This window comes from Phalacrocorax aristotelis, chromosome 2 (genome assembly GCF_949628215.1).
Source record: "Phalacrocorax aristotelis chromosome 2, bGulAri2.1, whole genome shotgun sequence".
NCBI classification, from domain to species: Eukaryota; Metazoa; Chordata; class Aves; order Suliformes; family Phalacrocoracidae; genus Phalacrocorax; species Phalacrocorax aristotelis.
The window spans coordinates 36,425,188-36,453,119 of NC_134277.1; the positions used below are offsets into that span (position 1 = coordinate 36,425,188).

The 27,932-nt window shown below is 42.1% G+C and overlaps 1 protein-coding gene and 1 long non-coding RNA gene across 5 annotated transcripts in view; one reads left to right on the forward strand and one right to left on the reverse strand.

Annotated features, from left to right (window-relative positions):
• The window catches only part of LOC142052657 (uncharacterized), a 320,817-nt gene that overhangs the window by 102,540 nt on the left and 190,345 nt on the right, over positions 1–27,932 (forward strand). The gene's annotated exons all lie outside the window — the stretch shown is intronic.
• Positions 1,944–27,835, reverse strand: GSDME (gasdermin E). 2 transcript variants are annotated; one of them, XM_075083052.1, is made up of 10 exons: positions 27,745–27,835; positions 25,111–25,341; positions 23,817–24,009; positions 14,391–14,562; positions 13,278–13,398; positions 8,518–8,706; positions 6,425–6,552; positions 6,122–6,308; positions 4,508–4,581; positions 1,944–3,679 (listed from the first exon to the last, which is right to left on the reverse strand). In XM_075083052.1, the coding sequence occupies exons 2-10, from the start codon at positions 25,319–25,321 to the stop codon at positions 3,449–3,451; spliced, it is 1,506 nt and encodes a 501-aa protein (XP_074939153.1). In that variant the 5' UTR covers positions 25,322–25,341; positions 27,745–27,835; the 3' UTR covers positions 1,944–3,448. The 2 variants fall into 2 exon arrangements, with proteins under 2 accessions (XP_074939153.1, XP_074939155.1); XM_075083054.1 differs by lacking the exon at positions 27,745–27,835 and adding an exon at positions 25,787–25,877.

A 27,932-nucleotide genomic window follows, 5' to 3' on the forward strand; every position in this document is an offset into this window, starting at 1 on the left:
GCACCGACTGGCCTTTGCGCTCCGTGTCCCGCTTCGCTCGGCCGGGCGTAGCAGCCTGCCCAGGCACACGTGCGCCGCTGGCACAGCGCTTTTGGGCCTCGCTTAGTGCTCAGAGCGCAGAATAGTGGCGTTTCAGATGGTCTCGTTCAGCTTGACGGTCTGGAATGCGCCAAATCCCCGTTCACCGTGCAGAGCTCCTGGGGCATCTTCAACCAGCCTGTAAGTGTCGTTGCTGAATTTGGGCTCCTTATCTCCTGAGCGCTGCAGCCTTAAGGGTGGCGCCCCGTAACGAGCCAGCGTACAAAAGCCCGAGGGACTCAGGCCTGCAGCCTGTATTAGGCGAGGGCCGGTCACTGACAGCGCAGCTCAGCCTGCCGCCCTGTGGGGCCAGACCCTGCTCTTTGAAAGGAGGCGTCTGACCTCGCCTGCCCCGGGCCTGAGCTGAGCCTGAACTGCAGCAGCGTGGTTTGCCCCCTTCCTCCTGGGGGCTGTGGAAGTACAGCACAGGGGAGGGACGTCAGGGTGTGAAGTCAAACCTTTTATGAGACATGCTCTGGCCCCCTCTGAAGGACCCTATGGCGCTTTTAACCATCTCCATTTTCTGGGGGGAAGATCCCCCCCACCTAGCCGTGAACAAACGTTTTCTGTATGAGGCCAGCCTAGCACAAGAAACCATAGTGGCTGCACAGCCAGCTCTTCTAAAGTGGAGTCTGAACTAATTTGGCACAGGGGGCCCTGAAGAGGCGAGCCTCACTTAGCTTAGCGACGGGCAGGACGGGCGTTACTTGGAAAGAAACCTATTGCTTCTGCTGTTCCCTTGGCTCTTTGCATCCCCAGGCTGAGCTATTTTTAATGTGCATAAGGCCCCTGCTTTCAAGAGCGTGGAAGAAGGACCCAGAGGGGAAATGATGAGCCTACAAACTGTGCATTAGTGTTTTTTCCCCCCAGCTGCACGGCTCGCTCAGTTCTAGCAAGGCCACCCTCAGCTGCCTGCTGGGCTAGAGGGGCTTTCTGGGGCCTCATTAGTGCTGCCAACTGGAGGAAGGCTGGGAGCCCCCCACAAGGGGCACATAAAAGGACAAAGCCAAAGCTGACGCACAAACAATGACAGCTGCAGCCAACCTGATGAATCCTAAAAGCACAGCAGCAGATGAGGGGAGGCGCCAAGAGACCCAAGCGATTGTCCCGGCTAGCAGGGAGCAGCAGGAACCTGGGGTCCCCGGGGCACACCATGACCTGCCCCCGTGTCTCTTGTGTTGCACAACTCCGAGGCTGCCCTGACTCCTGCCTCCGTCCCCCTGCACGGAGGCCGTAGTGCTGCTGTCCCTGCGACCCCTTTCCGGGTGTCTGCCCCCTCCCCTGCTCCCACCCAAGGCACAGGACGCCCACTTCCCACTCTGTCCAAGGGTTCCAAGCAGCAGCAGGGCTCTCAGAGTGCAGTGCCTTCATCCGCCTTGGCTGTGGGCACTGGTGGTTGAGCTGTGAAGCTGCTGGGGCTCCCTGGCACCACGAACCCCGCCAGCCCCTCAGGCACCCTCACCCCTGCTTTGTCAGCAGCCTTTATACTCCTCAGCCTAGACCTGCTCAGGGGGTTTGGCTGACGTGAAGGACTTATCTACATCTGAAAGCAAAATAGCAGGAAGCCAACAAAACTTTTTCTTTTTTTAATGTTTCTACAGAACACCTGGGGTTTGTTGGGATTCCCCCCCCCTTAAAACAAATCCCCTCTCCTACCTCTGTGACACAGCACGCACCCCGTGAAAGCAGTTGTACAGCACAGTGCACATAAGGCTTACACCAAATTCTGTAAGGAAGGTCGGAGCACGTGGACAGTGACACTACGTTGATGCCCACATGTCCACTTGCCCTCTGTGCACGCCATCTTTCAAGGCCAAGGGAATGACTGGAATCCCCCCAAAAAAGAACAATGGAAATTGCATGCATGCGGTTATAAGTTATTCTATTGAGCTGACATAACATTTAATAGAAAGTTTGGACAAATTAGTTACAGTGGCAACTTTTGAGTAGTCGTGGGCAAAAGATGACTTTCCCATTTACAAACACGCACCACTCCCAGAAGCAGGGCAACGCGCTCCCACTCGCCGGAAGGACGTTTCCGTACACACCAGAGTGCAGGGGTCGAGCAACACCATCAGCTTCATTTAACAGCTGAGACACAGAAACACCAGGAGCTCAGCGTGCGACGCCATCCTGTGCTCTCCGGGCATGGAAAGGTACCACGGTGCTTTGCTGCAAAGTCCACCTCCGCAGGGAAAGCTTAACCGATGCAGGTTTTTGACAACCTCCACAACCTGCTCAAGACTGTGTGGGAGCAAATGTAGCAGAAAACTGAACCCAGGACTCCTCCGCACTGGCGAGGCTGCGGGGCCTGGTTACCCACCGCCCCCCGACACAGGCACACAGACCTGCTTGTCTGTCGGTCAGCTGTCTCACGATCTCATCTGAAAGCACTGATATTCCACTTACCTGAAACATCATCTTCCCAAGCCCATATTTACAGTCATCTCTGCTGCATTTCTGTCCCATCCACATAATTACAAAAAATTACAATGAAAAAAAAAGCAAAAGAGTTCAAAGCACAAAGTGCTTTACTCACGCTTTGCTGGTAGTCAAAGAAACAAGCAAAATACCTGCGCTTACAGTGTCATATGGGTAAAATGATCATTTTTGTGGCGTGCAGCAGGGACAGTTCACGTGCACACGCCAAAAGGCGTCACTGTACCTCAAAGAGGAGAGTTCAGAATGCAATTTAAGCGGCTGAAACTTGCTAGGGTAGGAACTTATTAGAACACAGACATGCTGTCCAGAGGCATAAATCCCTACGGTGGTCTGAGTTGTTGAAAAAAGAGGGTTTTATTTCCTGCAGTGTGCAGTTCACATCTGTAAAGCCAAACCACACTTAATAAATGAAAACCTAATCAAGTACCTCTTTGAGGGCCCTCCATTCCACTTGCTCCAGAGTGAAGGCATTCTGCACATCAGGTCTTAAACGAGCAAAACACTTACTGCCTTGCAGAACCCTGCTTTTCCACAGCCCGCTTGTTTGCCTGCTTACAAAAAGCAGTTTGTACTTTGCAGTTTTCTCCCATGCATATTAATGCAAGCAATCAGGCTTCTACTGCTGTGTTCAATTTCTGGTCCAGACTTGTCTTTTTTCCTTCCTCCCCTTCATCCCTTATTTATGTATTTTCCACTGCTGACGCACCTCAGTGAAAAGGCAGAGCAGCCGCACACCTGAGGGCAGCGCAGAGCACTCACCCCGGGCACGCAGAGCCCACCCTCGCCTCCGTAACCCCGTCTGGACTGCCCTTAGCGCTCAGCTGAGTGGCTCTACCGCTAGCTCAAACACACCAACGCTACCCTGCAGAGCTACAGAAGAAAGAACAGGCCAGAGCAGTAACTGGATACTCAGCAAAGCTCCTATACATTATACATTCCCACCTAAAGCATAAAATCCATACAATGCAACATAAAGAACAAGTGGGAAGAATCTAGGTTCTTTCATAGTTAGAGCTTTTACAGAAGACTCCGTCATTTCCAGATTAATGTTTGATGAAGCAAACAGCCTTTGCACGACATCAAATCTTCCTCTGTCAGTGAGAGTAGCCACCAAAGGACTGCTCAGCGCCAAGGTGCCATCGGCTGAAGCGATATTAGGCTGTATTTATGAGACAGCAAAAGAAAGAGACATTAAAAAGGTTTTCCAGGCAGTGCCGTTCCTGCCATCGCACGCCTCAGTTCCTTCTTACAAAACCACCGGGGAGCGTACAAGGCCGCGGCAAAAGGGCACGATTCCCTTTACCGTTAGCCTTGAGAAGTACGACGCCGCACATCCGTAGCCAAAGCTCTGTGGCACCCTTTAAGGGGAAACGTCTCTCCTACCGCGTCCTTTTGCCCGGTCCAACTCTTCTCGCTGCAGATCACACGTAACTCTCACTCTCACTCCGAGCGCACAGTAGCATTCCCCTTGCCCCTACATATTTGAAGGTTTTCGCTATTATCTTTGTCAGCAAGCTTAAAAAAATTCACAGGGAACGGCAGCCCGGCCCCATCCCTTTAGTGGTTTTAATGAATGGCCTCAAAGTTTGGGAATTTCGGAATTTGCCATGGCCCAAGCACTGCTGCTATCAAAGCGAAATTTCCGTTTCCCAAGGGCAGGTGATTACTGTTTCTGAGATTTTGAACAGGCTAGTGAGACTTATTAGTAAATTAAAATTTGAGCTTAAATTACAATTTTCTTTTGTTCACAGCCCATGGAATCTCCCAAACACAGAAATGTTTTAGAAGTCAGGTATCCGCCTGCAGTAAATTACCTGCATTGTTTGCCCCTGTCAGACTCTGACCTTGCCTAACCAATGCCTACGGCTGAAATTCACACTGGAGCTTGACATCTTCTTTATTGGGTGAGAAACACAGTAAGGCAGAGAACGCAGTCATTGCTGCTGCTGGGGCCCACATGCCACACCGTCACGCTTTGATTACTCACCAAACAACACAATGCCGAAACAACCTTAAGATCACAGCAGGCACGCAGCAGGACGAGAGTGTAATCAGACAGCTCTGTGAAGGAAACATTAAAAGGGAAAGATTGTTTCCAGTGAATGCTGCACGAGGCTGGCTGCCGGAAAGGGGACTTTCTTAGCAGTGAGCTCTGCTACAGGGTTCTCCTGCTGAGCAAAGACAGGCGAGCTGCATTTCTGAGGCCCACCCACAGGTACTGCAGCTCATGAAATGGATGCTGGAGACCAGAGAGATTCAATGCTGAGGACAGTTGTCACATGTGCTCTGTTGGACGTTTGGAAGGGGCTGATCCAGCCCTTTCCTGCCTGCTTCCCAGAGGGCAGAATAAAATGGGATGGGATAAAACACGTACAAGCCCCACACTGACTACCCCGCCCTTGAGAAAAGGCAGCTCGTAGGAAAGGGGATTCCCTCCCCATCATTCTTGTCTCCTCCCTAAGTATCTCCCCAGTGTTTCACTCCAGGTCTGCAGGCTGGATGAATGATTTAGGCCTTGAATAAAACAAGAACCTCCGCTCTGAAAATCTAGACGAGATGCTGACTTCAGCAAAACACAATTTGAGAGGAGTGACACAGCTGAGACTGCCTTGGGGCAGGGGGACACACTAAATGATCCCTGTGCTGCCCTTCAACTCTGTAACTCAAAGGCTGCCAGTCCTAACAGAAGCAACAGGCATAAAACAGCTTTTGATTCTTGATCCAGCTACATTTACGCCTGGACGTTAGCAGCAAACATGTCCAAAGCCAGGTGATAATGCGACACACTCAATTAACTGCGCCCTGCTGTTAATAGCATTTGACAAGTGTTACCACATCAGCAGGTTTCTGTTTTCTATTTCTTTTCTGTCTCCACAAATGAGTTAAGCCTTCCTACCTGGGTACTGTGCGTATATGGATGCACACTGACATTTTGCTGCACAGTGCCACATCTAGCTAACACCACACTGGACTTCCCTTCGTTATCTTAATGTCAGGAAATTCTTTATATACGAGAGAGAGGAGAAGAAGCCAGGGAAGCCTGTCTTGGACTTTGCAGGTAGCTTTTAATTAACGCTGTGGTGCCAACTAGATTGTGAGGATGGCATTTGTTTGACATTTACATTTAATCTCCTTTTTCAGCAGCTGCAAAACAACCCTCTAATTGCAGTGTCTCTAGATTAAATTAATTTTTGCTAAATATAGTTTGCACTTCAACAATATACGCTGTTACACAGAAGACAACACCTAATTTGTAATTCTCAGCGTTTAGGTGGGAAGAACTCTGGTATGCAATACGAACAGAAATCAGCTTGCCAAGCTGGAAATGCCCATACTCGGGCACAGAGTAGAGCTGAGCAATCTTAGGGGAACGGGCATTTTACACGGAAAATCTGTCAGTGATTGAGGGCTAAATTTAATTCACAGCCAGGAATGCTGAGCGTGGTATACCAAACTCATAAAAAGGAACCGAACAAATGATGCTCACTCGGCTCAAAAACTGCTGAAAAAGAGCCATAAACGCTTTAACACAGAGGGAGCTCTAAAAAGCAAATATTAAAAAAATAAAGGGGGGGGGGGTGTCTTTTCATTCACAACATACCGGAGACAGCACTGATGAGGAGGTGAGCAGCTAAGAAGAGTTCTTCATCCTGAGGCTGACATTTCTGCAACAACAGCTCGCTCTGTAAGCTGCACCCTAAGAGCTGCAAGAAGTCAAGGAGGTCTCGTTGTTGCGCAGGTTTTAACTCCGTCAGCTCTGGCTTGTCTCCTGTGCAGATATCATCTAACTGGAAGCAAAAGAATAGGTGAAACTTCTTGAAAAGAGAAAAATTCAAGCAAAAGAGAATTTTAGCTCTATCCTGAAATTACTTTTAGGAAGCAAGTGAAAGTTTCTTCATCTTACCACGTCCTCCAGGGCAGCTACCATTTCTTCATGGAGCAAGAATTCACAAAGGGTTTTATATAAAGCTCTTCGCTTGTCTTCTGGCAGCTTCACAAAGGGCTGGAACTGAGTCTTCAACTGTGACAGATCTTTCCCAAGAAAGCAGTAAAAAGTAAAACTAAGTATTTCTACGCAAATGCCAGTAAAAACAGTTAACATTTTTGCTACGCGTCTCATCAGCTCATTTATCACCACGTCTTGACACCCTGATTTCCACCAGCACAAGCCATAATGCAAGGCTGGAACACACCTCACTGTGTTTCCCTAAGGAGCCAATGAAGCACCGATAAAAATTCTAAGGAAGAAGGAACAGCTACCCAGGATCAGCATTTGGTGTTCAGTATTTTTAATATTTTAGACATCAGTATTTTAATGTTAACTGAACTAAACATGTATTAAGTTTCTCACTTGAGAGTTTATCCCCAGAGAATCTTCATTTGTAAGGCAGAATGAAGAGTTCTGCTCATAATTTCACTTCTTAAACCATGGGTTAAGATAAATTACAAAGTCAATGGTATGAGTCCACACACAGAATTGTTATTGTCCTTGCATTTCATCAGGTGCATCAAAGAATTACAAACCTTTACCCCGACCTAATTACTATTACAAAAATCAGGACAAAAAATCTCTTCTTGACTGAAATATTTAATCCATTGCAGTGCACACAACAGAAGCACGCGAGGGTTCACCGCACTTCTTTCCCCACAATTCAACAATGACACTAAACCAAAATGTTTTGTGACATCAAATTGCCACTTTGCTAACAGAAAATAAGTTTTCAAGTCAATAATGCCATCTGGAAGGTTGGAATGTGTTTTTCTACATTCCAAAAATATGGGCATGCAAGCGTTCTTAACTTTGTTTAGAAGAAATTTCCCTTCATGTCACTCTGGTCAAGAAACACGCTCTCTTTAAAGATGCCTTTTATATCTAAGGATTACTTACTTCACTGGAGAGAAAAAGAAACAAAGAGCCCAGCCCCAGGCAGGTATTTTTTGTACCTGACGCAATCGTATGACTGTCTATACAAATAACAGAGAGGAAACCTACTTAAATTTGCTTTCGTGGAAACAATTTTTCTCATTTTTTTTCCAAGAGACAGGTCAGGTTAATTATTTAAAAGAAACCTCCAAGCCTTTTGAGCAAGAAAGGCACAAAGGTATATCAAGCTACAACAAAAACCAAAACAGCGGCATACCATTCTTTCACAAAATGGTGGGGGCTTATATACACGTTTGAAAGGAATAGCTCCGTCTCCACAAGTCTACATCGGAGAGCAGCAGAATTTATTCCAGAACAACACATATCTATTTTGGTCACAGTCTATTGAACAGCCATGAACAAAGGGTGAAATTTAGAGATAAAAGTGATGTTCGTTGTTAGAACCAGTTGTAAGAACTCTACCAAGACCTGATGAAAAGTAAAGGTTGTTCTGAGACCTGGATTTGTTTTCCCCTTTTTCATTCCTCTGGTGACAACCGTGCCCCTTCCACATCCCTACAATAAACAGACTGTGCCTGGCTCGTTATATCAATTTGAAAACTGCCATTTAGATCACATTTTAATTTCACCACCCTTAGTGGATACCAAAGATTTCTATAAACTTCTGAGAAAATAATAAGTGTAAGTGAAGGCGGGGGAGATGTAATTTTTGAGACTTAAAATAACCTTTAACTAGGAAGCTTTACTGACAGTGTTTTCCTAATCATGAAAAAATATTTTCAGTGACCCTTTCTGAATGAAAGCATAAGTCATCACTAATCTTATAGAGCTCATCTGGAATGTAACAAAACTGGCATAAAAACCTGATTTTTTTAAGATCGATTTTGTGACAAAGGGATTCGGGATGTTCCTAGGGAACAGCCCGCTGCATATACCTATTGCAGAAGTAAATTCTTCTTCTGTTCTTTCACTGCATTCCCCCAAGACCTCCTGATAAGGGCTATTAAAATGAACTAATATAATTTCTTATGTACTATTGTACCAGATTATTTCCTCCTATCATGTTGCTTAACTCATTGTAATGTAATCATGTAAAGCATTTCTGGTAATACCTTGTTTCAATACACATAAAGAAGCATCACTGGGAATGAGGTTTTTAGCTCCAGAGTACATCTCATTATCAACAGCATCTGGCTGATAGAGAAACAAAGCATCTCCGAACAGTGCTGAACAGGAATCAGTTGAGCCTTCTGCGCTTTCTTTTTCAAAGCCTCCTTGCTGTTCATCAAGCAGACAGAATTCTGTAATTAGAAAATCAATTTTAAAAAATCATTAATAAAATACACAAGCGACTACCGAATGAGATGCTAGCTTATATTATCTAGTGTTCTTGCACGCAGTTTCTCCATGTCTCATCTCCTCTAGGTGGGAAGAATGCCAATGGTTGCTATGTATGTGAATTATTGAGCATTACTGCAGCCCTGATAGTTGGTAGTGTGCACGGACAAAGGCCCTGCGGTCCAGCTACCAGGTACAAAATGTGACACCAGCACCTGCGAATTAAAGTAATACAGACAGCAAATAACACAAAAACTTCTCACCGATACCGTAAACCTGAATGCTGCATACAAGAGATGCAGGTACGAATTCTTTGCATTTCTACCAATGAAGAGACGTGCTGTAATGCGGGCTACAGGATCCACTCATGACAGAGGTACATGAAAGCACTTTCAGAGATTTGTAAGAACTCTTGAGAGTCACTCACAGAACCTGTTCTGGTCATGGCACTGACAGACTCCTCTTTCTGAGCAAAGCCACCAGTCCATCCTTAAGTTCTCCAGATGAGTGGAAAATAGGGGGCTTTTCAGAGCCTCTAAAGGACTTGACCCAGGCACGTTCACTAGCAGAATCACTCAGCAATATACTGTCTCTCTGAAATAACTTCACAGAGGAAATAACACACCCTGGTTGGATTACCCTTTCTGCCTCGTCTTCATGGTGAGCACTGGCCTACCTCACCCAAACAGGGCTGCACATTCCCTGCCAGCCCAACGCCCCCAACCTGATGAAGCTAAGGGACTCCTGGAAGGTACACATGGAGCCTGTGTAAGAGTTACACCGAGAAGTCTGGAATATCAAGTTATGTGCTCATGTGTCCAATATTGTGCCCCAAAGATGCTGAATATAACAGAAGTCCTTTTATTTGCTCAAATACAAGATTTGAAACTGTACCCCTGCCATTCCGCAGCAGGTCTGAGGAGAACGCAGGCAAGCTAGCAAGAGGAACTCAATTTTAAAGTAATACCTGACAGCAAAGGGAAAAAAATGTAACTAATCAAGCACAGGGCTCACATGTACCAGGCACAATACCTAAATATAACCTTCCTCCAGTTGTAGGAGTCTGTCTCACCAAATTAAGGACATTCAAAGCAGATGAGAAAGCATGGAGAGCACTCCATCAGCAAAAAGCTTTTTCAAAGGGAGAGCAGACAAAGAAATATCTGCCACAGAGAAAGAAGGATGACAGAGACCTTTATGCCTGCACAACCCTTCATAGGGATGACTGAGCTACAGAGGAGCAGAAAGCAATTAACACAAATTAAAGAACTTCCCAAAGCAACAAGACTCCGACAGCAGCTAAGGCACCGTAAGGCTGACATGCTCGGGTTACTTTCATTGATAATAGCAAGGCTTTCACACAAACCCTGAAGGAGGAAGATAGTGCTAATAAACTACCTGCCCTTCTAAGGCAGAACGATGCTAATAAGGGAAATCAGTACACAGCATCATGTGAAAAGTTTTGAGAGATACAGATCCTGCTGTTAAATCTTGTAACAGGACTCACTCAGTTCAGAGGAAAATACAGGACTCTGAAAGTTTTGTATTAACAGGACTGTTAATTAATTTTGTATCTCATTAATTTTATCATACTCTTTAAAAAAAGAGGGGAAAATAAGTAAATGAAATCATATACATAACACTGTGATATTTTCTCTACTGAGTTCTGTTACATCCATCAATGACAAACCTCCACTAGTGCAGTTAGATCCCGTTAATTATTCAGAAACATTAACAAAGATGGAAGAAACCCAGAGATGATCAATGAAAACAATCAAAGGCAAAGAGACTCCTTTGCAGAGAGAAGCTGAAAAGATTAGGACTGTTTAATTTACAGGCATTTAAGAGGAAGCAAGTCACACATATATAGCAATGAACAGAAAAAATTAAATCAGCTGGCTGCTACTATACCTCCTGTTTTGTAAAGCAAGGACAACAGGACTTGCAGTAAAACTTTAGAGACACAAAACTGCAAAGCCTTTAACAGGAACAGGTTTTACATGTAGTGGAAAATTAGCCTGTAGAAAGCAAACAGAATGATTACAGGAGAACATTATGGTAAAGGGATCAGAAAAGAATTACACCCCCTTTTTAAATTTATTTATAAAAATGTCCAGTCACATTAGCCAGAATATTTTAAAGAAATTTTATATGCCATGCTTCCTTACAGAATAACTCAAGCACTATTAGAGGGAAAGGAAAGGAGGGGGGGGAGAAGGAGGGGGGGAGAAGGAGGGGGGAGGAGAAGGAGGGGGGAGGAGAAGGAGGGGGGAGGAGAAGGAGGGGGGGGTGGAAGGAAGGGGGGGGTAGAAGGAAGGGGGGGGAGAAGGAAGGGGGGGGAGAAGGAAGGGGGGGGAGAAGGAAGGGGGGGGAGAAGGACGGGGGGGGAGAAGGACGGGGGGGAGAAGGAGAGAAACCTTACATGCACCTTATCCCCTAATTATCTCTGAAGAGAATCCCATTACGTTACACCTGCTGCTGGTCACTTTCAGTCTTATGTGAACATTAGTCTCTGGCTTTAACTTCAAAGGCTATTTTTATTTCAATAAATAGACACTGACCACTGCTCAGACATTAAGAAGTTGAAGGTTTGGCCCCACCATCCTTAATCTTGCTGGCAAATCCCTAATTTTTTTGTTAGTTCCTCCACTTTACCTTCTCAATGACAATCAGGCATGGAAAGACAGCACAAATTAAAAAAAAAAAAAAAAAGAGGCAAGACATAGGCTGTTTGAGATAAAACATGAAACAAGCTGTGCTGGTTTTGAAGCTTAAAAGATGTAACATTAAATATGAAAAAGTGGAAAAAGAAGCAGAAGTGGAAAAAGAACAGAGATATACAGATCATTATCAAAACCCATGTATTAATAGGTAGCAAGTCATAGGATTTTCCATCTAGAAATCACCCAAGTAAGCTATCAGCTATACACCTATGTAGTCAGATAGCCTTAATTGCACCTGATTACCCTGAATTACAGTTCTATTAAGACCATGAAATCATTGCCCTTTGGTATAGCTCTGTGTTCAGTCTATGCCAGAGTAATTCCACATTTCAGAGATTCTTTTTTACAGGTTACATGATAATTACTTATATTCCTGAACCTACAGACTTCCTTAATATCAGAAGTCAGTTGAAGGAGAACAATGGAGAGTATCTTCTGCATTTCTTAACCAAATAAAGTACATCCTGGATTCAAAACTCAAATGGACTTCAATTATTTGTTCAGCTGATCTCCTGTTTCTCTCCACATCAGTCCTTTCCAACTTCCAGCCCTCCACAGTCCATCTGATTTCTTTCTTTCTTTCATCCCCTGAAACTCCTTTAGGTCAGGGAGTTTAACTGAGGATAGACAAGAAAGAAAAACCCAGGTGATTCTGCAGAGCGGAGTTACTACTTCCCCCCAAGCCAATTTCAACATCTTTTTTTAACTTGACAACTGAAAGTATTCGACCTGAAATAAGTAAAGCATGACCAGGAAACATGGTAAGGACATTTCTGCAACCATTCTGAGGACAATCTATATATGAAAGTGTAAAACAGACAGAAAAGTTTAAATTCCAGTCCTATACTTCATGAATAAAACTTTTTTTAGCATGGCTGTTGTCTAAACATTCCTGCTTGACCATCGATTTGTATTCGGTTCACTCTCCTGGCCAATAGGTGAAGGCAACAGCACAGGCTGAGGGCCAGCTAGCTAGAGGCAAAATTGTGGAAAAAGACCTGGACAACAAATTTGAGAGGGTCAGCAGCGTGCCCTTGCAGCTATTGAAGCTCGCTGCACACTGGGCTATACTGGCAAGAATGTTGCTAACAGATCAATCACAGTGATTTTTCAATTTGGGAGACTGCGTTCAGAGTGCTGTGTCCAGCTTTGGACTCCCCAGTACAAGACAGGCATTCACATACTGAACAATCTAGCAAACAGCCACCAAGGTCGCTGAGGGCTGGAGGACATCACGTATGAGAAGAGGCTGAGAGACTGGGTTTGTCCAGCTTAGAGAAAATACTGCTAAGGGATAACCTTACTGAACCAAACCCTTCTGTACGATGACAGGACAAAAGACAAGAGACAGAAGTTAAAGGGAAATTCTCCTCATTAGATACTAAGAAAGAAAGAAAAGTTCACCATGGTGGTGGTCAAACACAGGAACAGGATGCTCAGAGGGGTGATGGAATCGCCATGTCTGGAGATACTCAAAATTTGAATAGACAAGGATATGAGAAACCTGATCCAACTCTTGAGTTTAGATCAAACTTCAAAAGTCGGCCCTGCCTTGAGCTGGGGCTTGAGCTAGATGACCTCCTGCGGTTCCCTGAAACCTAGATTTTTCTGTGGTTATGATTTATGGAAACAAGTGAAAAAGCATTACTAAATCAGAAGAGCGGCATTTCACAGCACAAATTACTATCAAGGCAATGGAGACCATACAACATCACCACCTTCATACATAGGAAAATGCAAAGATCATTGCCCAACAGTCAGCTCTGTCCACAGATGAACTGTGTGCCACAGAAAATGACCTTTATACTTACGAAACTGGCCACTGTGCTTTATAAACAGTTCAATTACACCGTAGGCAATAGTGGTTGCAGGAGGAATTTCAAGGATCACACTAGAGTCCTTCATCATACTTCCATTTTCACTCACTGAAACCTAGAGGACAGATTTATTCACTGTTTATCTGATTCAGCTATTGTGTAGCTTAAATACAGAATTAATAAAGGGAAAAAAATACAGAGAAAGAATGTGCTTTATTCTCCACGATGTCTAACTAAAGCACATGTTACATTTGACATCTATGAAAGGAACAAGATGAGCAGCAAGGTAGAAGCACAAGGCCAGGAGTGGCTCTCAAGCTCTTAGCTACCTTGCCCTAGTACAAAGCTGTGCTCCAGCTGTAGCTTTTGCCACATATGAAACACTGTGTCACTAGGAAACAGGTACCCACTTCAGTATCCCACCCTGCCCTCTTCTATCCTGATGCCCCTTTTGCCCAGCTGGAGTCTGGCACTGTGAAGGTGGCACTTGCCCAGCGGGTTGTTGAACTGCAACTTCACATTTCTGCTACTGGAGGTACCCTGTAAACAGAAGTGATTCATCTGCAGCTTTAAAAATAAAAAAAACTTACAGTGAACGAGCATGTTTTGACTTTGGTAATTCCTTCTCAATTCACAGGCAATTTTTCAGATATGCTCATAATGCAGTTAATCTCTACTTCCATGATTGAAAACAAATAGCTTCTCAATAAATATTAAAACTCAGTAGACACCGCAAACATTTTTAATGAAAGATTACTTGGCTTTTCAAATAAATTTGCTTCAGCAATGCTTTTTGCTCTTCAACTTTCACTGGATTGTTATAAGTTTATGTTCTGCTGTAAGCAGGAATCTACACAGAAACTGAACGACAATTTGACAGCATTGATGGAAACCACATTGCAGGGTCACACTAAGATGGCATTTTCTGCCCGTGAAGCAACGGAAGAAACATTTTCCCCTTCTGAAGTTTCATAGCTAAGCAGTGCAGTGAGTTCAACATGTTAAGAGAGCATGAAAATCCTCTGAAGTCTATTTGGAAAAAAAAATAATTTCTTCTCAGATAATCTGCAAATACTCTATTCCTTGCAGATTTTTAATAACTTTTACCTTTACTGTTTTTGTAGTGCATCCCATCACACCACTGATTTTTCCTTCTGTCTGGATATGTTCAGATATTGTACACTTCTGAGTTGTTATTATCTTTTCTCTCAAGATGCACAGCACTTCACGTTTTCTTTCTATTACTTGTTGCAGTAAACTACTGTTTAGATTTATTGTTCTGAAAAAGAAAAGATGCCATTAACAACATAAGTGCTAGAACTGAGAAAAAATGTTTTCCTAATTGCTTGAAGAAGCTTTTATTGTAAAAACAACAATGGTTTCTGTATGAGCAGTCTCCTCAAAATTATTATGTTCTCTTGTTATTTGGTAGCAATAAATATCTGTATTACACAGTAAGTCCCAACACATGTATTGAATTCTTGATTCCTTACTCTGAGTGAAAATGGCAGTTGTCTGGCTACTTTCTAAGCAAGAAAACCAAGGGAGAACTGAAGACAACTTTAAGCGTCCAGTGTAATAGGAAAACAATCCTCCAGGCTCACGGACACTGGACTGAATCCTCTGCTACTGTGAATTCACACTGACATTAACTTGGCCATGGCAGGGGATGCCAACTAACCATTCCCTTCAGAGGCTCATGTTTGCACAAACAGTCTCAGTGAGTCAATGGGTCACATCCTGCAGTCTTTACTCAAAAGAATTAATTCAAGCAAAAAAGTTACCAGGGAGTACAAACAAAAGACCTGTGCTCATGGTCCTCATTATGACCTCCCTGCAGCCTACCACTCCTGCATACATTATGCACGCACACACACAATAAAAATATGTACAATAGCATAATACATAATAAGCATGTAATATAATAGTATTATCCACACATCATGAAGCTCTACTTAGAAAGAGTGAAGTTGCACAAAGCTAGCGGAAGTTCGAAAATACATAGCAAGCAATCTTCCAGTTGAGTTAGTTTCTCCTTTGGTAATCAAGCCCCACTTTTCCTTACAATAGCTCTCAATTTTCTTTCTCTTACCTGACCAGATCAAGTCCCATTTCTTCCCCCTCCTTCTCATTCATCTCAGCTTTGTCCCACAGTCAGCTCATACTTCCCACTTAATTTCTCTGCTATCTTCTACCCTCAGGTAACACCAGCTGCCCCTGGCTCCCGGCTTTGGTCTCCTCTCCTTCTTGCAGTTCATCGTTACTGCTTTCCAGCCCCATCTGGCCAAACTCAGTCTCGTTTATCATTTATCATTTATCTCCTTGTCCTGTCTCCCATCTTTGTACGTCCTTCCACCTGCTGCAGATGTGCCATCAGTTGCTTCTCAACGAGGTGATGTGGGCTCTTTTGCACCCAAGTGCTGATGTCCAGACTCACCCTGGACTAGGACAACTTGAGGCAACCATTGCTAGGAAGTCTGGTTTGGCCTCTGAAGGTCCACATGCAGGCAAATGAGCGCCCTGACACGCTGATGCCAAATTTTTAATTTCTTACTCCAAATTCTGAGTCACCAGAATTTCTCGAGGCATGAACAGCACGCAAAGAGAGTGACACCTCAATGTCAACCCTCACAGCTTGCTATGGATCTGTTCTAGTGTTCACTTAAACCCTCAACTGGCTGAGTGGGATCAGCACTGACCAAATACTTCAAAGGGCTGGACAAGAAAAGATAGAAAAGACATCATGGAATTGGGGATTGGAAAAGATTACTAAAAAATCACCTGCTATAAAGTCCTGTGTTACTCATCTGTATAACCTCACAATTTACAGTTAATGACTAGGACTGTTACAGTCAAAGAATAATTAACCGTGGAAGGGACCTCAAATCTCTAGTCCATGCCTCCAACTTAAAAAGTCATGCCTACTCCAAGGCATAATTTGACGTGTGTTTAAATGCTCCTGGAGTGATATCTATAGTTAAGTCTTAGAATGAGCAGAAGTAAAAAAGTGAATGCCCACAAACAACAAGAGAGGATTATTTTCTAAGAAAAGATTCACTATCCTGTCTTCTGGGGTGTTAACAGTCTTTCTGGTAAGAGTTAAAGCAACTTCTTGACTGTATTTGATTGATCGATTAAAATGTGTCAATTATATTATACTTTTGCAAAATACCCGTAGGCGACCCTCATATGAGAGTCATATTTTCTGTGAACAGATAACTCCAGCAAGACAGTGGAAGATTAAAAGATTGCTATCCCTGGCTCCACTTATTCAGTCTTTTCTCCTCCCTTTTACTGTAAATGGCTATTCATGGGGCTAAATGGCAATTCCCCAAAAATATGACAGGAAGACATGCCTGACTCCGCTTTATTTAAAACAAGATATCTCCACTTTTAATTAAAAAGTTTTAGATTTATGAGATTCTGGAGTTTTGGAGTTATGCAGTCTGTATAAATCTGAAGTCAGCTTGGTTCTTTATTAAATTAAAAATATCCCGAGGCAATTTTTGATCTTTGGAGAGTTACATGCTTATATGAAAGTTCAGTCAGTTGGAATGAACTGTCTGAAAAACTTAAAGCTGATTGTTTAAACAAGGGAAAGAAAATACCTCTGAAGCCATGCAGCAACCACTAGAAAAGCACCCCCAAACATTCCTGAGATTATTAATATAACTTTTTTTCTTTTATTGCAAAGGCATGCTTTATGCTTGGAATGCAATGAATCTTTGGATTAAGCAGAAATTGAAGAAATGTCAAGCAATCACAAACACCGCTGCTCTTAGAAGTGTCTGCCAAACCAGAGCTATCAGTTATTACAATAACAGACCATCAAGCCTATCATATACTTCAGAATAATTATTTATGATTCTGAAGATGTGTCCTAAGTGTCTTGAAAATACAAATTAAGGCACTAAGAACTTGCAATTTTAACATTCGACCTAAGAAGCCGCAGGGGAAGAAATACAATGAAGAAGCCAAAAGCAATTTGTCATTTGCTTTCATATGATGTATTTTTTGCCTGCTTTAGAGAATGACAAACTCACCGGATATGCCCAAAAGCTAGAGCAAAAGAAACAAAACAAAGGTAGAAAAAGACAGATTAAATAGAGATTTGCTGTTTCTGTATGAGTGTTAACAGAAGAAGCATACAATGACCAAAATAATTCAAGAGACTTTTTCTTCTATCTGCTTCTACAGTATTCTGCCTGAGGTAGGACTGGCTCAGACCCCCTCATGCTCCTGGCTTTGAGGTTCAGATGCAGAACAGCAGAGTGGCAGAGCTAAAGAGTCAGAAGATATAAGTAAATTTGCAACAAGGTGCAATGAGGAAATTTCTGAGGCAGCGCTGGATGAGCTGCCACAGCACTGGAGGCCATGCAGTGACATGAACCCCATCGGGGCACAGAGCTCCCTGATGCAGCACTGTGTCTCAGAGGTAGCTTGGGGTCCTCTGCACAGATCTGCGTTGTGTGGCAGAGACAGTTGCTGCCTCAGCCCCAAGATTCAAGTGCCTTCAGTGGGATGTGTTAAACTGTAAAGCCAGCAGAAATGCTTTCCTCTTCCCACTAAGTTTAGTAAGTACCGGATTCAGAGCTTTAAAACACATAACCCTTACCAATATCTACAAATACCTTTTTAAATGTTCTCCTCTAGACTTATGGCACTGAACTTTCCATCATAAAACCCCTTAAACTCTAGGGTTCTATGTGAGCACATCACAGATTATCACTGGGGCACATTCTGCTCTTAGCAACTCAGACAGGAGACAATATGAGGTAAGCAAATACGTAGCTTATCTAAATTATCACTGAAAATAGCTATCAAGAGCAAAATGCAGCAGGGTTCAAGTTCGAAAATCAGAGCAGGGCTTAAAGAATTGCAAGGAAATGGGTGCTGAATCTACGAGTGTATTTTTGCAAGAGCTGAACTCACTTGCTAGCATAAGACAATATCAAGAAGATATCTGAATAACAAGAGATGGTTGAGTTAAACCTCTGAGAATACATACACATGAATTGCACTGCATTTTTTCTTTATTTTACAGGTCATGTTTCAGAGCTTTTATTTCTGTTCTACAGCCATCACTCTTACCATCTCTTTGACTATCTATTGTACAGGAGCCCTTGCTGATCTTGCGTGACCTCCCACCTTAAGAATCTGAGCTGAAGTACTCAAAAGTAGCACTATATAAAATACAATGAGATGTTGGTTTGCTAAGTCTCGTTATCAACACACAGGGTATGAGCCTGTATAAATAAAGATCATTTAAAAGATAAGGATTATGGCTTTTTGTTTGATTGTTTGTTCTGCTTAAATAACCTTTCTGAGGTCAATGATTTACGAAGCTGGAAGCTCTATAGGTCAAACACAAACAGAAGAATTTCTCCAAGTTTTGGTCTCACTGTCTCCACATTTAACTGGATTAAACACTTCCACTTTCATTCAACCTTTTTCTTCTTACATGAGGAAAGCAGTGGAGAATAGAGGTACAAAGACAATTTGCTGCAGACTGGAAGCAGAAAAGAAAGGAGAAAAGCAGAAACTAATGGAAGGCAAGAGAAAACAGGCAACACCCGGCAACAGAGCAGACTCTCTCAGTTAAAGGAGAGCAGGAGCGTGCTCTAAACCTCACACCTCAGACTGAGGATCTGTCCTTCAGGTGCAGAATCTCTGACTGGACCATCCACAAAGGAGGGGATCTAGGACCATTTTTTCCATCAAATACTGTCTAGTCTTCTCAGTAACCCATCCCGCAAATCCTCAAAGCAAGATGCTTGCCAATTTACTACAAATATCAGAAAGAATGGTTACTGCTGGGGGTACTCTCCATCCTCACACTGAAGTCAGCACTATTGCCTGCCTGCACATATTTTCACTAGTTGAAACTATCCACGAGTGAAAACCCTTTTCATTCCTGCACTGGGCAATGCCAGCTCAACACACCTCCCGTCCCAGCTGCAAAGACATGGGTGGCCCACTCTCACAGCCTTGCCCAAATGCAAATTCTTCCATAACACCCACATGGCTAACTTCAAAACCTCTCTCATTGCTCGGCCAGAATTCCTCAGCTTGTTCACTTCGTTTATAATGCACAATACTCTGATGTCTTCCATACAGATGCTGCTTGCTTGCACAGTGAGAGCCTTCCCCCAGCTTTGCTCCTTCTCTAATAGAGACCTTTAGATGAGTGCCAAGGAATAAAAACCACAGGACCTTGCTCTGTCACTTTCCACCAAGCACAGACACATAGTATTTCTTTTGATAATCTGTTTCAAATATAACCTCTCTGACCTACTTCTTACAGTCATAGTGGAACATAGTATCTGCTCTAGTCAGCTTACTGATAGCATTTCACAATTTTCCCTACAGAACAATCTGACAATTACTTCACAGAACATCTTCCACAAGAATGCCAAAGACTTTTGAGAGCACAGGTGACAGACGGTTCTGCTATTTTCTATTCGGCACCCTCCTTATTTTTTTAAATCACAGACACATACAATTTATTTTATTCAAACCTGTCTCATAATATTCTGTGACTTCATATTACCTATGTAGCAGCTTTGATAGAAAAGTGAATGGTCTTCTCATGACATGCATAAATGCTCAAGGAGGTTTAGAGAATAAATAACAAAATGGTTTGAATTTCCACTGTATTCAGATCAGGAATAGGCACCTATTTTTGTCTCAGTGTGGACAATAACTTAATCAATTAAAGTGCATATTAAAGTGCAACATGCAATAGTGTAAAAATATTTTTCACTCATGCAGGAGTATACTACTAATAACACTTACCCTGTTTTTCTAATATGCTAACTATAGACTTAGGAATCATTCACACAACGTATGGAAGTGTGACAGGCAAACCTTTCTGCTGATGATGTGGACTGACCACATGGTCCTGTTTCTTTCTCTCTGCTGTCACTGTCCTCTCAGAACTTCTGTTTCAATCACCCAACACAACTTAGTGAAACAGTAAAAACAAACAAGCAATTTTCTTAATCCATGAGAACTACAGTGATTATAACCTCCTCATAATACTTTTCACTGGAGGGGAGAATACAGAATGGCTGAGGTTGGAATGTCATCTGGTCTGACCCCCTGCTCAAGCAGGGCCACCTAGAGCAGGGTGCCTAGGATCACACCTCCAAGGCAGGGAGACTCCACAACATCTCTGGGCAACCTGTGCCAGTGCTTCATCGCCCTCACAGTGAAAAAGTGTTTCCTGATGTTCATACAGACCCTCCTGTGTTTCACTTTGTGCCCATTGCCTCCTGTTCTGTCACTGGGCACCACTGAAAAGAGCCTGGCTCCATCCTCTTCGTGTCCGTCCCTCAGGTGTTTATATAAATTGATAACATACCCACTAAGCCTTCTCTTCTCCAGGCTGAATGGCCCTATCTCTCAGCCTTTCCTGAAATGTAAGGTGCTCCAGTCCATCATCTTTGTGGCCCTTCACTGGAGTCTCTCCAGTATGTCCATCACTCCTTTGTACTGGGGAGCCCAGAACTGGACACAGTACTCCATATGTGGCCTCACTAGCGCTGAGTAGAGGGGAAGGATCACCTCCCTCAACCTGCTGGCAATACTCTTCTCACGCAGTCCAGGATACCATTGGCCTTCTTTGCCGCAAGGGCATGTTATTGACTCATGTCCAACCTAGTGTCCACCAGGACCCCCAGGTCCTTTTCTGCAAAGCTTCTTTCCAGCTGGTCAGTCCCCAGCATGTACTGGTGCCTGGCGTTATTCCACATGCAGAACTTTGCCCTTCCCTTTGCTGAACTGCATGAGGTTCCCACCAGCCCAGCCTGCTGAGGCCCCTCTGATGGCAGCACAATCCTCTGGGTGTATCAGCCACCCTTCCCAGTTCTGTGTCATCAGCAAACTTGCTGGGGGTACACTTACCAACCCCATCATACACGACTGGACCCAGTATTGTCCCCTGAGACACACCATTAGTCACTGGCCTCCAACCAGACTTTGTACCACCAATCAATACCCTCTGGATCCAGCCATTCAGCCAGTTTTCAGTCCACCTCACTGTCTGCTCATCAGCCCATACTTCATCAGCTTCTCTGTGAAGACCTTACAGCAGACAGTATTGAAAGCCTTAAAATAGAAGATGGAATATACTCTTAAATCCATAGCAATCTCGCTGAGTTGAAGGCATAGGACTGACCTAAAATCAGTATGTTACAGTACTCTGTGAATTAGAAAGCACAATGTAATACAAAAAGCAAGAATAATGTAAAATAAAATATGCCAAGTTCATATACCTAAAAGTACCATTTAACTTTATTTTTATATTGCATATTATGTTAAGAAGTGTGTTCTACATTTAAAATGCCATTTCTTCTGCAAATCAGGAAGGATCTCATCCCACATCCTTCAGCTGTCTTCCCTTTTCAGAAAAGGAGAGCCAATGTAGCATCTGGAATCTAATGAAAAGATCAGTAGGATTCTCCTTCAGAGGGTTCACATAAGAAGTGACAGGAAACCGATTTGCTGCCACTCGGCACTTCCAGCTTGCTGAACCCTGAAGACTTAGTTTCGAAGCCGTATCAGCTTTGACTATTGTTTTAGAATTTTCTGCTATTTATCTGCAACTTTGACTTGAACAGCCTAATACAAGAACAACATTTTAAAATGCAACTTAATTAGGCTATATATATAGAAATAATAAAGGAAACAACCATTGATCTAACAAGCACAAGCAATGTAGGTCATTAGATGAAATCAAGAACACTTAGCTGTCTCTCATCTCACAAGGACTGATGGGTAAACATCCTCCTAGTATCATAATGTTTTGCATCCAAAAATCACTAACTTCTGGGCACCAGTGCTCCTGAATGCTGAATTCCACCAAATGCTCCATGAACAAGATGAAAGCTAGACGCTTGGACACAATCCATTATAAATCATAAAATATTTATGAATGAGTAACTGGAATTTCATTTGCAAGGCATTGCCACAATTTCCAGTGAGCCTCAGTGTTATGTTGAAGCAGAAAATAAAAATTACACTATCCTCATCATTTTCAGTGACCTGGCAGAAGCCAGACTGACTGGATACCAATTATACACTTTGCATCATAAGCCTTAATAAGCTGTGAGCACCTAAGAACCCTTGTATGAAGGGACACACACGTTAACCTCGCTTACAGTTATATTCAGATCAGTGTAGAGCTACTGATTTTCCACACTCAAAAGATAATATATTTGTAAGTATTTAGTTACATTCAGAATTATAACCTATACTGAAGTAAATTTTATTTGCTATGGGAGGATCATTTGTTTGATTCGAGTAGGTGACTTACTGCAGAAAACTAAGTAAAAGCTTACTGATCTAAACAGAAGTTACTCTAGTCTGGTTTTCTAGAGGACTCTGTCTAGTGTTAGCAACAAGATTCTAAATCTTGACTGACACTATTTTTCTGATACTAGATGCATACTAATTTTACAGGCATCGTACACACATTTAGCCCAGTGTATTCTGCTTTTAATAAGGCATTTAGTACAAAGATAGCAACGTGCCTTATTAAAGTTTGTTGACTTGTGAATGCTCACGATAAAAAGAATAGCAGCCATTTGTTCCTGTGAAAATGGAGAATCGATTCTCTCTAGAACATCAGTGTATCTAAAGAAAATTTACACTGCTTCTGACAACTTCTGCACTGATAACAAAAACCTCTCATCTTTATCTTCAGAGCATCACCAAAGGCTATTAAAATGTATTACACCACCTCCTAGGTGGTGTAATCTAGGGTACAATGCTGTCACGAACAAACCACCCTCATCTCCCACAAGCTGGGACCTGCTATACAGCGTAGACCCCTGACTTGTCAATTGGTTGCCAAGTAGGCTTTGGTCCATGAATATCTTATTGTAAGATTAAAGCAATCTCATTTCAGAACACGACAGGAGGTATTGCATATCTTGTAAAATTAAGATTATAGTTCAGAAAATCTGAGGTTTTTCCCTCAGTTAGTACAGCATATAACAGTGAGCAATAGATCTATAAAATATATTTTGTACAACTACTAGAACATGCATTGACCATGCTTACTCACCTTTACTACTCCTTCAGCTTCAAATAATCCAATTTTCCAGCACAGTTGCCCACACACACACAAGAATTATAAAGCATGCTTACAAGAATATTGGTAGTTCTAAATTCAGTTTCCATAACATATGCCCCAGTAATGTAGAGAAACCAATCCATTTTTTTTCCAGACTGTTACCTCAGTACAGTCCCCCAAAGAAGGATCTGACCTTTGTTCCACATGGTGATTTGTGCAAATACGTAAAATGAAATTACAGAGAGATATTTTTTAAATGAAAGGGAAAGGTTTGACCGTCAAGCTCTCAAAATCTGGAATTTTTCATTTTCACCTGAAAATGAGAGCTTACAATAAAAATAATTCTCAAACTATGGCAACACTACAGATCAATTGTTAAGTGACCACAGCTGGCCCGAGTCTTTTCAGCTCAGGAATCTTGCCCGGCCATTACAATGCCCACATTAAAAACCTACCTGTCCTTGACATCTTTCATAAGCTGCTGCAAATCAATCTCCTGCTTCCTCAAGTTTCCAAATGAGGACTGGTTTTCCACATAGCCCTTCCCTCCAGCTCCCAGGCTGATCTTTCCAAATGAAGTTTCAATACGTCCTTGAACAAAATCTTCAAACTTTCCCATATATTTTGCAAAGTCAGACTCCACAACGACTAGAAAAGCAATAAAAGTAATTTCTACCTGTGAAGAGAAGTGCTGCAACAGTCCTGAAGTGATTGGAAAACCAGAAAACTTACAGGAAAATATGACAAGTTAGTGAAGGCAAGGAACAGTATAGAGCAGGTAAATAATGAAATTTACAGGTCTGTAACTCTTCTGCTTCCTCCATATTTTCATCATCTTTGCTCCACTATCTTTTATATTTTGCCTTTTTAGGAAAACATAATGTGATGAAATGCTGAGTTCAGATGCTATGGAAGATTTATAAAGAATGACTGAAATATTTCAGCTACAAATAAAAACTACAAAGCAGATCTGCTTGTACCTGATTGGGTTAATATCTTGCCATTATCTTTACATCTCTCATTATAAGGCTCTCCCAAAGCTCACTGAAAACCAATGGAAGCATCTAACTGGCTTAAAACAAGTCTGAATCTTACACACCTGTAAACCAAAGAACTGACTCAGAATCAGCTAATCTTCCAAGCCAGCTACAAATAACTTCTATTTTCCTGTATGGAATTGTGACATACCCAGAAATATGGGTTTCCAGATAGTTAATCCTAAAACCTGGTTAAGACTGCTGCAGCTGGATGAAGAAAGAAGTACAAGGGTCAACCATTTTTAACAGTCTGTGCAAGAAGAAAGAAGGCAGTAGTAAAACTTGCCTGGCCTTGCCTGTGCAAGCATTCCCTGGGCTACTGTCACCAAGACACTGTTTATCCAGTGCTTTTTGATGTGGAGCATAGTATAGTTTCATGCTACTATCACATACTGGAATCCCCCCAAAATATACTAGGGGACCTCCTGTGGCTGCAGACAGCACTGTTATTAAACAGTAGGACTGTATGGCATGACAACCTTCAGCACTCAATTTCAGTAGTCTATCTACGCAAAACTTTTTTTTTTAAAACCAAAAATGAATAGTCAAGTGAGAAAAGATCCAGTCATCTCATTTCCATGGATGGAAAATACTTTAAAGCATTCCTCTGAAAGAAGCCCTCCAGTAACATGATTGAGAATAATAACAAAAAAAGATTATGCTTTGCATTCTTTTTATCTGCAATAATAGTGCTGCCTGAGTATGGCTTTACCTGGTTTTATCGGCTTGTCTTCTGTAAGCACATCATTCAGGGTGACTGTCAAAAAATGATACTTGGGCTTCTGCCAGCACCAGAATTTCTTCCTCTTTGTAACTAAGCTCAGAAGCTGCAGCTTGTCTGAGGCGTTCAAGTGGGAGACAGGGATCAAGTCACCCCCACTGTCGGTTTCTCTCACAAAATTCTTTGTTGCTTTTGCAAACATCTTGGGGAATCAACTGAAGTCTGAAAGAATAAATTCGTTTTTCAACAAGTACAGTCAGCAAGTGTAAGTATTCACATTGTTGTGTTAAGAAGTTCTTCATAGTATTGGTATTAATGTAGGAACAGTTAGTGTTTTCCCCCTACCTTCTCCACTCTGAGCTGGGAATCATGTTTAAACCACTTATCCCAAAGTAAGAAGCTTCTCACAGTAACAGATGAAAGAATTTTAGTTAAAATTTTAAATAAGCAACAGTGAATAAGCAAAGAACAATGCACTGCAAACACAATACACAAGGCTTAAACATTACAATGATAATGCATTAAATTTATGGTCATGCAGATAATGAAGAAAGAAAATAAATGTGTCAGAAAATAAATATTCCAATCTACAGCTGAAAAGTTCCTTCAAGGAAGACTCACAGGTAATCAATCTATTAGGGAGGAAAATAAAACTTACACAGCTTACCTGAAGTTCTAAGAAAAAGCATCTACTAATGAGCACCCAGCAGGAACCGGCTGGGATGACAAGGGCACCAGTGCAATGGCAGAGGATTTCTGCCTCCCAGCAGAATCCTTCTTTTATTACCTACAATAAAATTGTCTCACTCCATACAAGGCAATTGGGTGTTATTCACACAAATTATCTTGATCTTTTTAATAGTGAGTAAACACATATAGGGATAATAAAAATTGTTCTATAAAAAGCAACAAATATTTGTGCTGGCATCTTTGTGACTAAGTTTTGTTTCTGAACTACAGCCTGGAAAGTCCCAATTAATTTTTTTCTGTCTGAACCTTTTTACCTTCAATATTTGCCAATTTTCTGTTTCCCATTAGCATAGCTACAGCTAAACTGAACATATGTTATTTGCAACTGTTATTCATATCTGCTAAGCAGCTACATACATGGCCTTATTCTACCTTTTAAATGTCTTAAATTTAAAAATATTGGCATCTTTTATTGTGTAAGGTTTCCTTTATCCCAGGCAATGCACCTTGCTGTATTTACAAGGAGCGTTTTCAATAAGGAAAACCAGCTAAACTCACAGAGGAAATGGTAAAAATGACCATTCGCAAATGCTAAACACAAAACTCTAGATTAATTTTTTATTTTTTTTAAAATCTAATGTTTAGTGTTTCGACTCTATGTTACTTGATCTAATGATATTTCCAGAATTAAATCAGTTTCTTAAAGTTGGCAGCATTCCTTCGAATCCTCCAGCTGACACTGACTGGAAGTTCAACTAAGATTGTAACATTTCTTAGCTAGGTACTCACACGTTCATGATTAATTACCCATCTTGCTCTGCAGAGATGTTAGATTAGATCTGCCATTTACAAATACAGGCCAGAAGAAGTTAGAACAGGCTTCACACAAAAACTGATATCGCAGTGGGCACTCAGGATTACTGAGAGAAAATGGAAAGCTGAATAAAGGTATTAGTGTTTGAACCACAGGCTCCATGTTTTAGTATCAGCCGGAGGACAGAGGAAAAAAGCCTTTTGTAGACAGGAACTTCCCTTCCTGTCAGCTTTTCCCAAATCCCATTTCAGATAATATTTCTCACAGTATTTACAATTAATTATTCAATTAATATTGAATTTCTAATATAATTTCCTCATTATCATAAACTCAATCATTTGAATTATAAAACATTACAATTCATGTTGATGTATCTACCTCCTCAAGAAACCCCAACGGCCTACTCTTAGTTCTCTATATAAGCAAGTAAAGGGTGTTTCCACAAACACCTACAAGAAAAGCATTTGAACAATGTCAAACACACACAACATTTTACTGAAGAGTCTTCTGGGACTTTCACTATAATTGTGGCTGCAATGAACCTGCAGCACGGCCCCAGATATATGCACTGGGAATATTTCTACTGACTTTCTTGTTCTCTGACCTTTTCCTAAACTCTGAACTGCGACTGATTTTTTGCATTCTTAGATTTCTCCTTCTTAATTTCTCTGGTTTTAATCTCAGTGAGAACACTTTAACAGAATAAGCAATGCAGCTCCACTGCAGCAGAAAAAAAAAACCCAAAAGAACTACTTACTTATTCCCTGGGATTTCTTTTGCATGACCAGCAAGATGACTAATTTGTAATGGAGGGACCATCAAGAAAATTTTCATTGCCTGCATTAGCTGCTCTTCCCCAGCATAACCTTCTTCAAACATTTCTGTGCTTTATATGACTCTTCACTCATTCTGATCTTATTCCTACATAACCAACTCACATGGGTATAGCCTCTGAAAAAAAAAAAAGGCCACCAATTTCTGAGGCGTTTATGACAAGTCAAATTGCAAAATCCAGTTCCCATGATTTGGCATTGTTACACACTCACTAAATCTCATGACTACTAGCAAAAAGGACATCCAGGAAAGACCAGAGAGTGCTTATGTGGACTGCTGAGACTCACCAGGCAGGAGAGATGGCACTGTCTTCAGCCTCAGAGTAACGACGTCAGCGTCTCCCACACTTCGCTGTGCTGGTAACGTCTTTGCAGGGAGCATATTTGCTGATGCAGCTGTACCTGCAAAGTAAGAATATTCTATCCAAATTCCTGTTTATACCTCTTTGGATGTAGGGCCTTTAACACAAATTCTA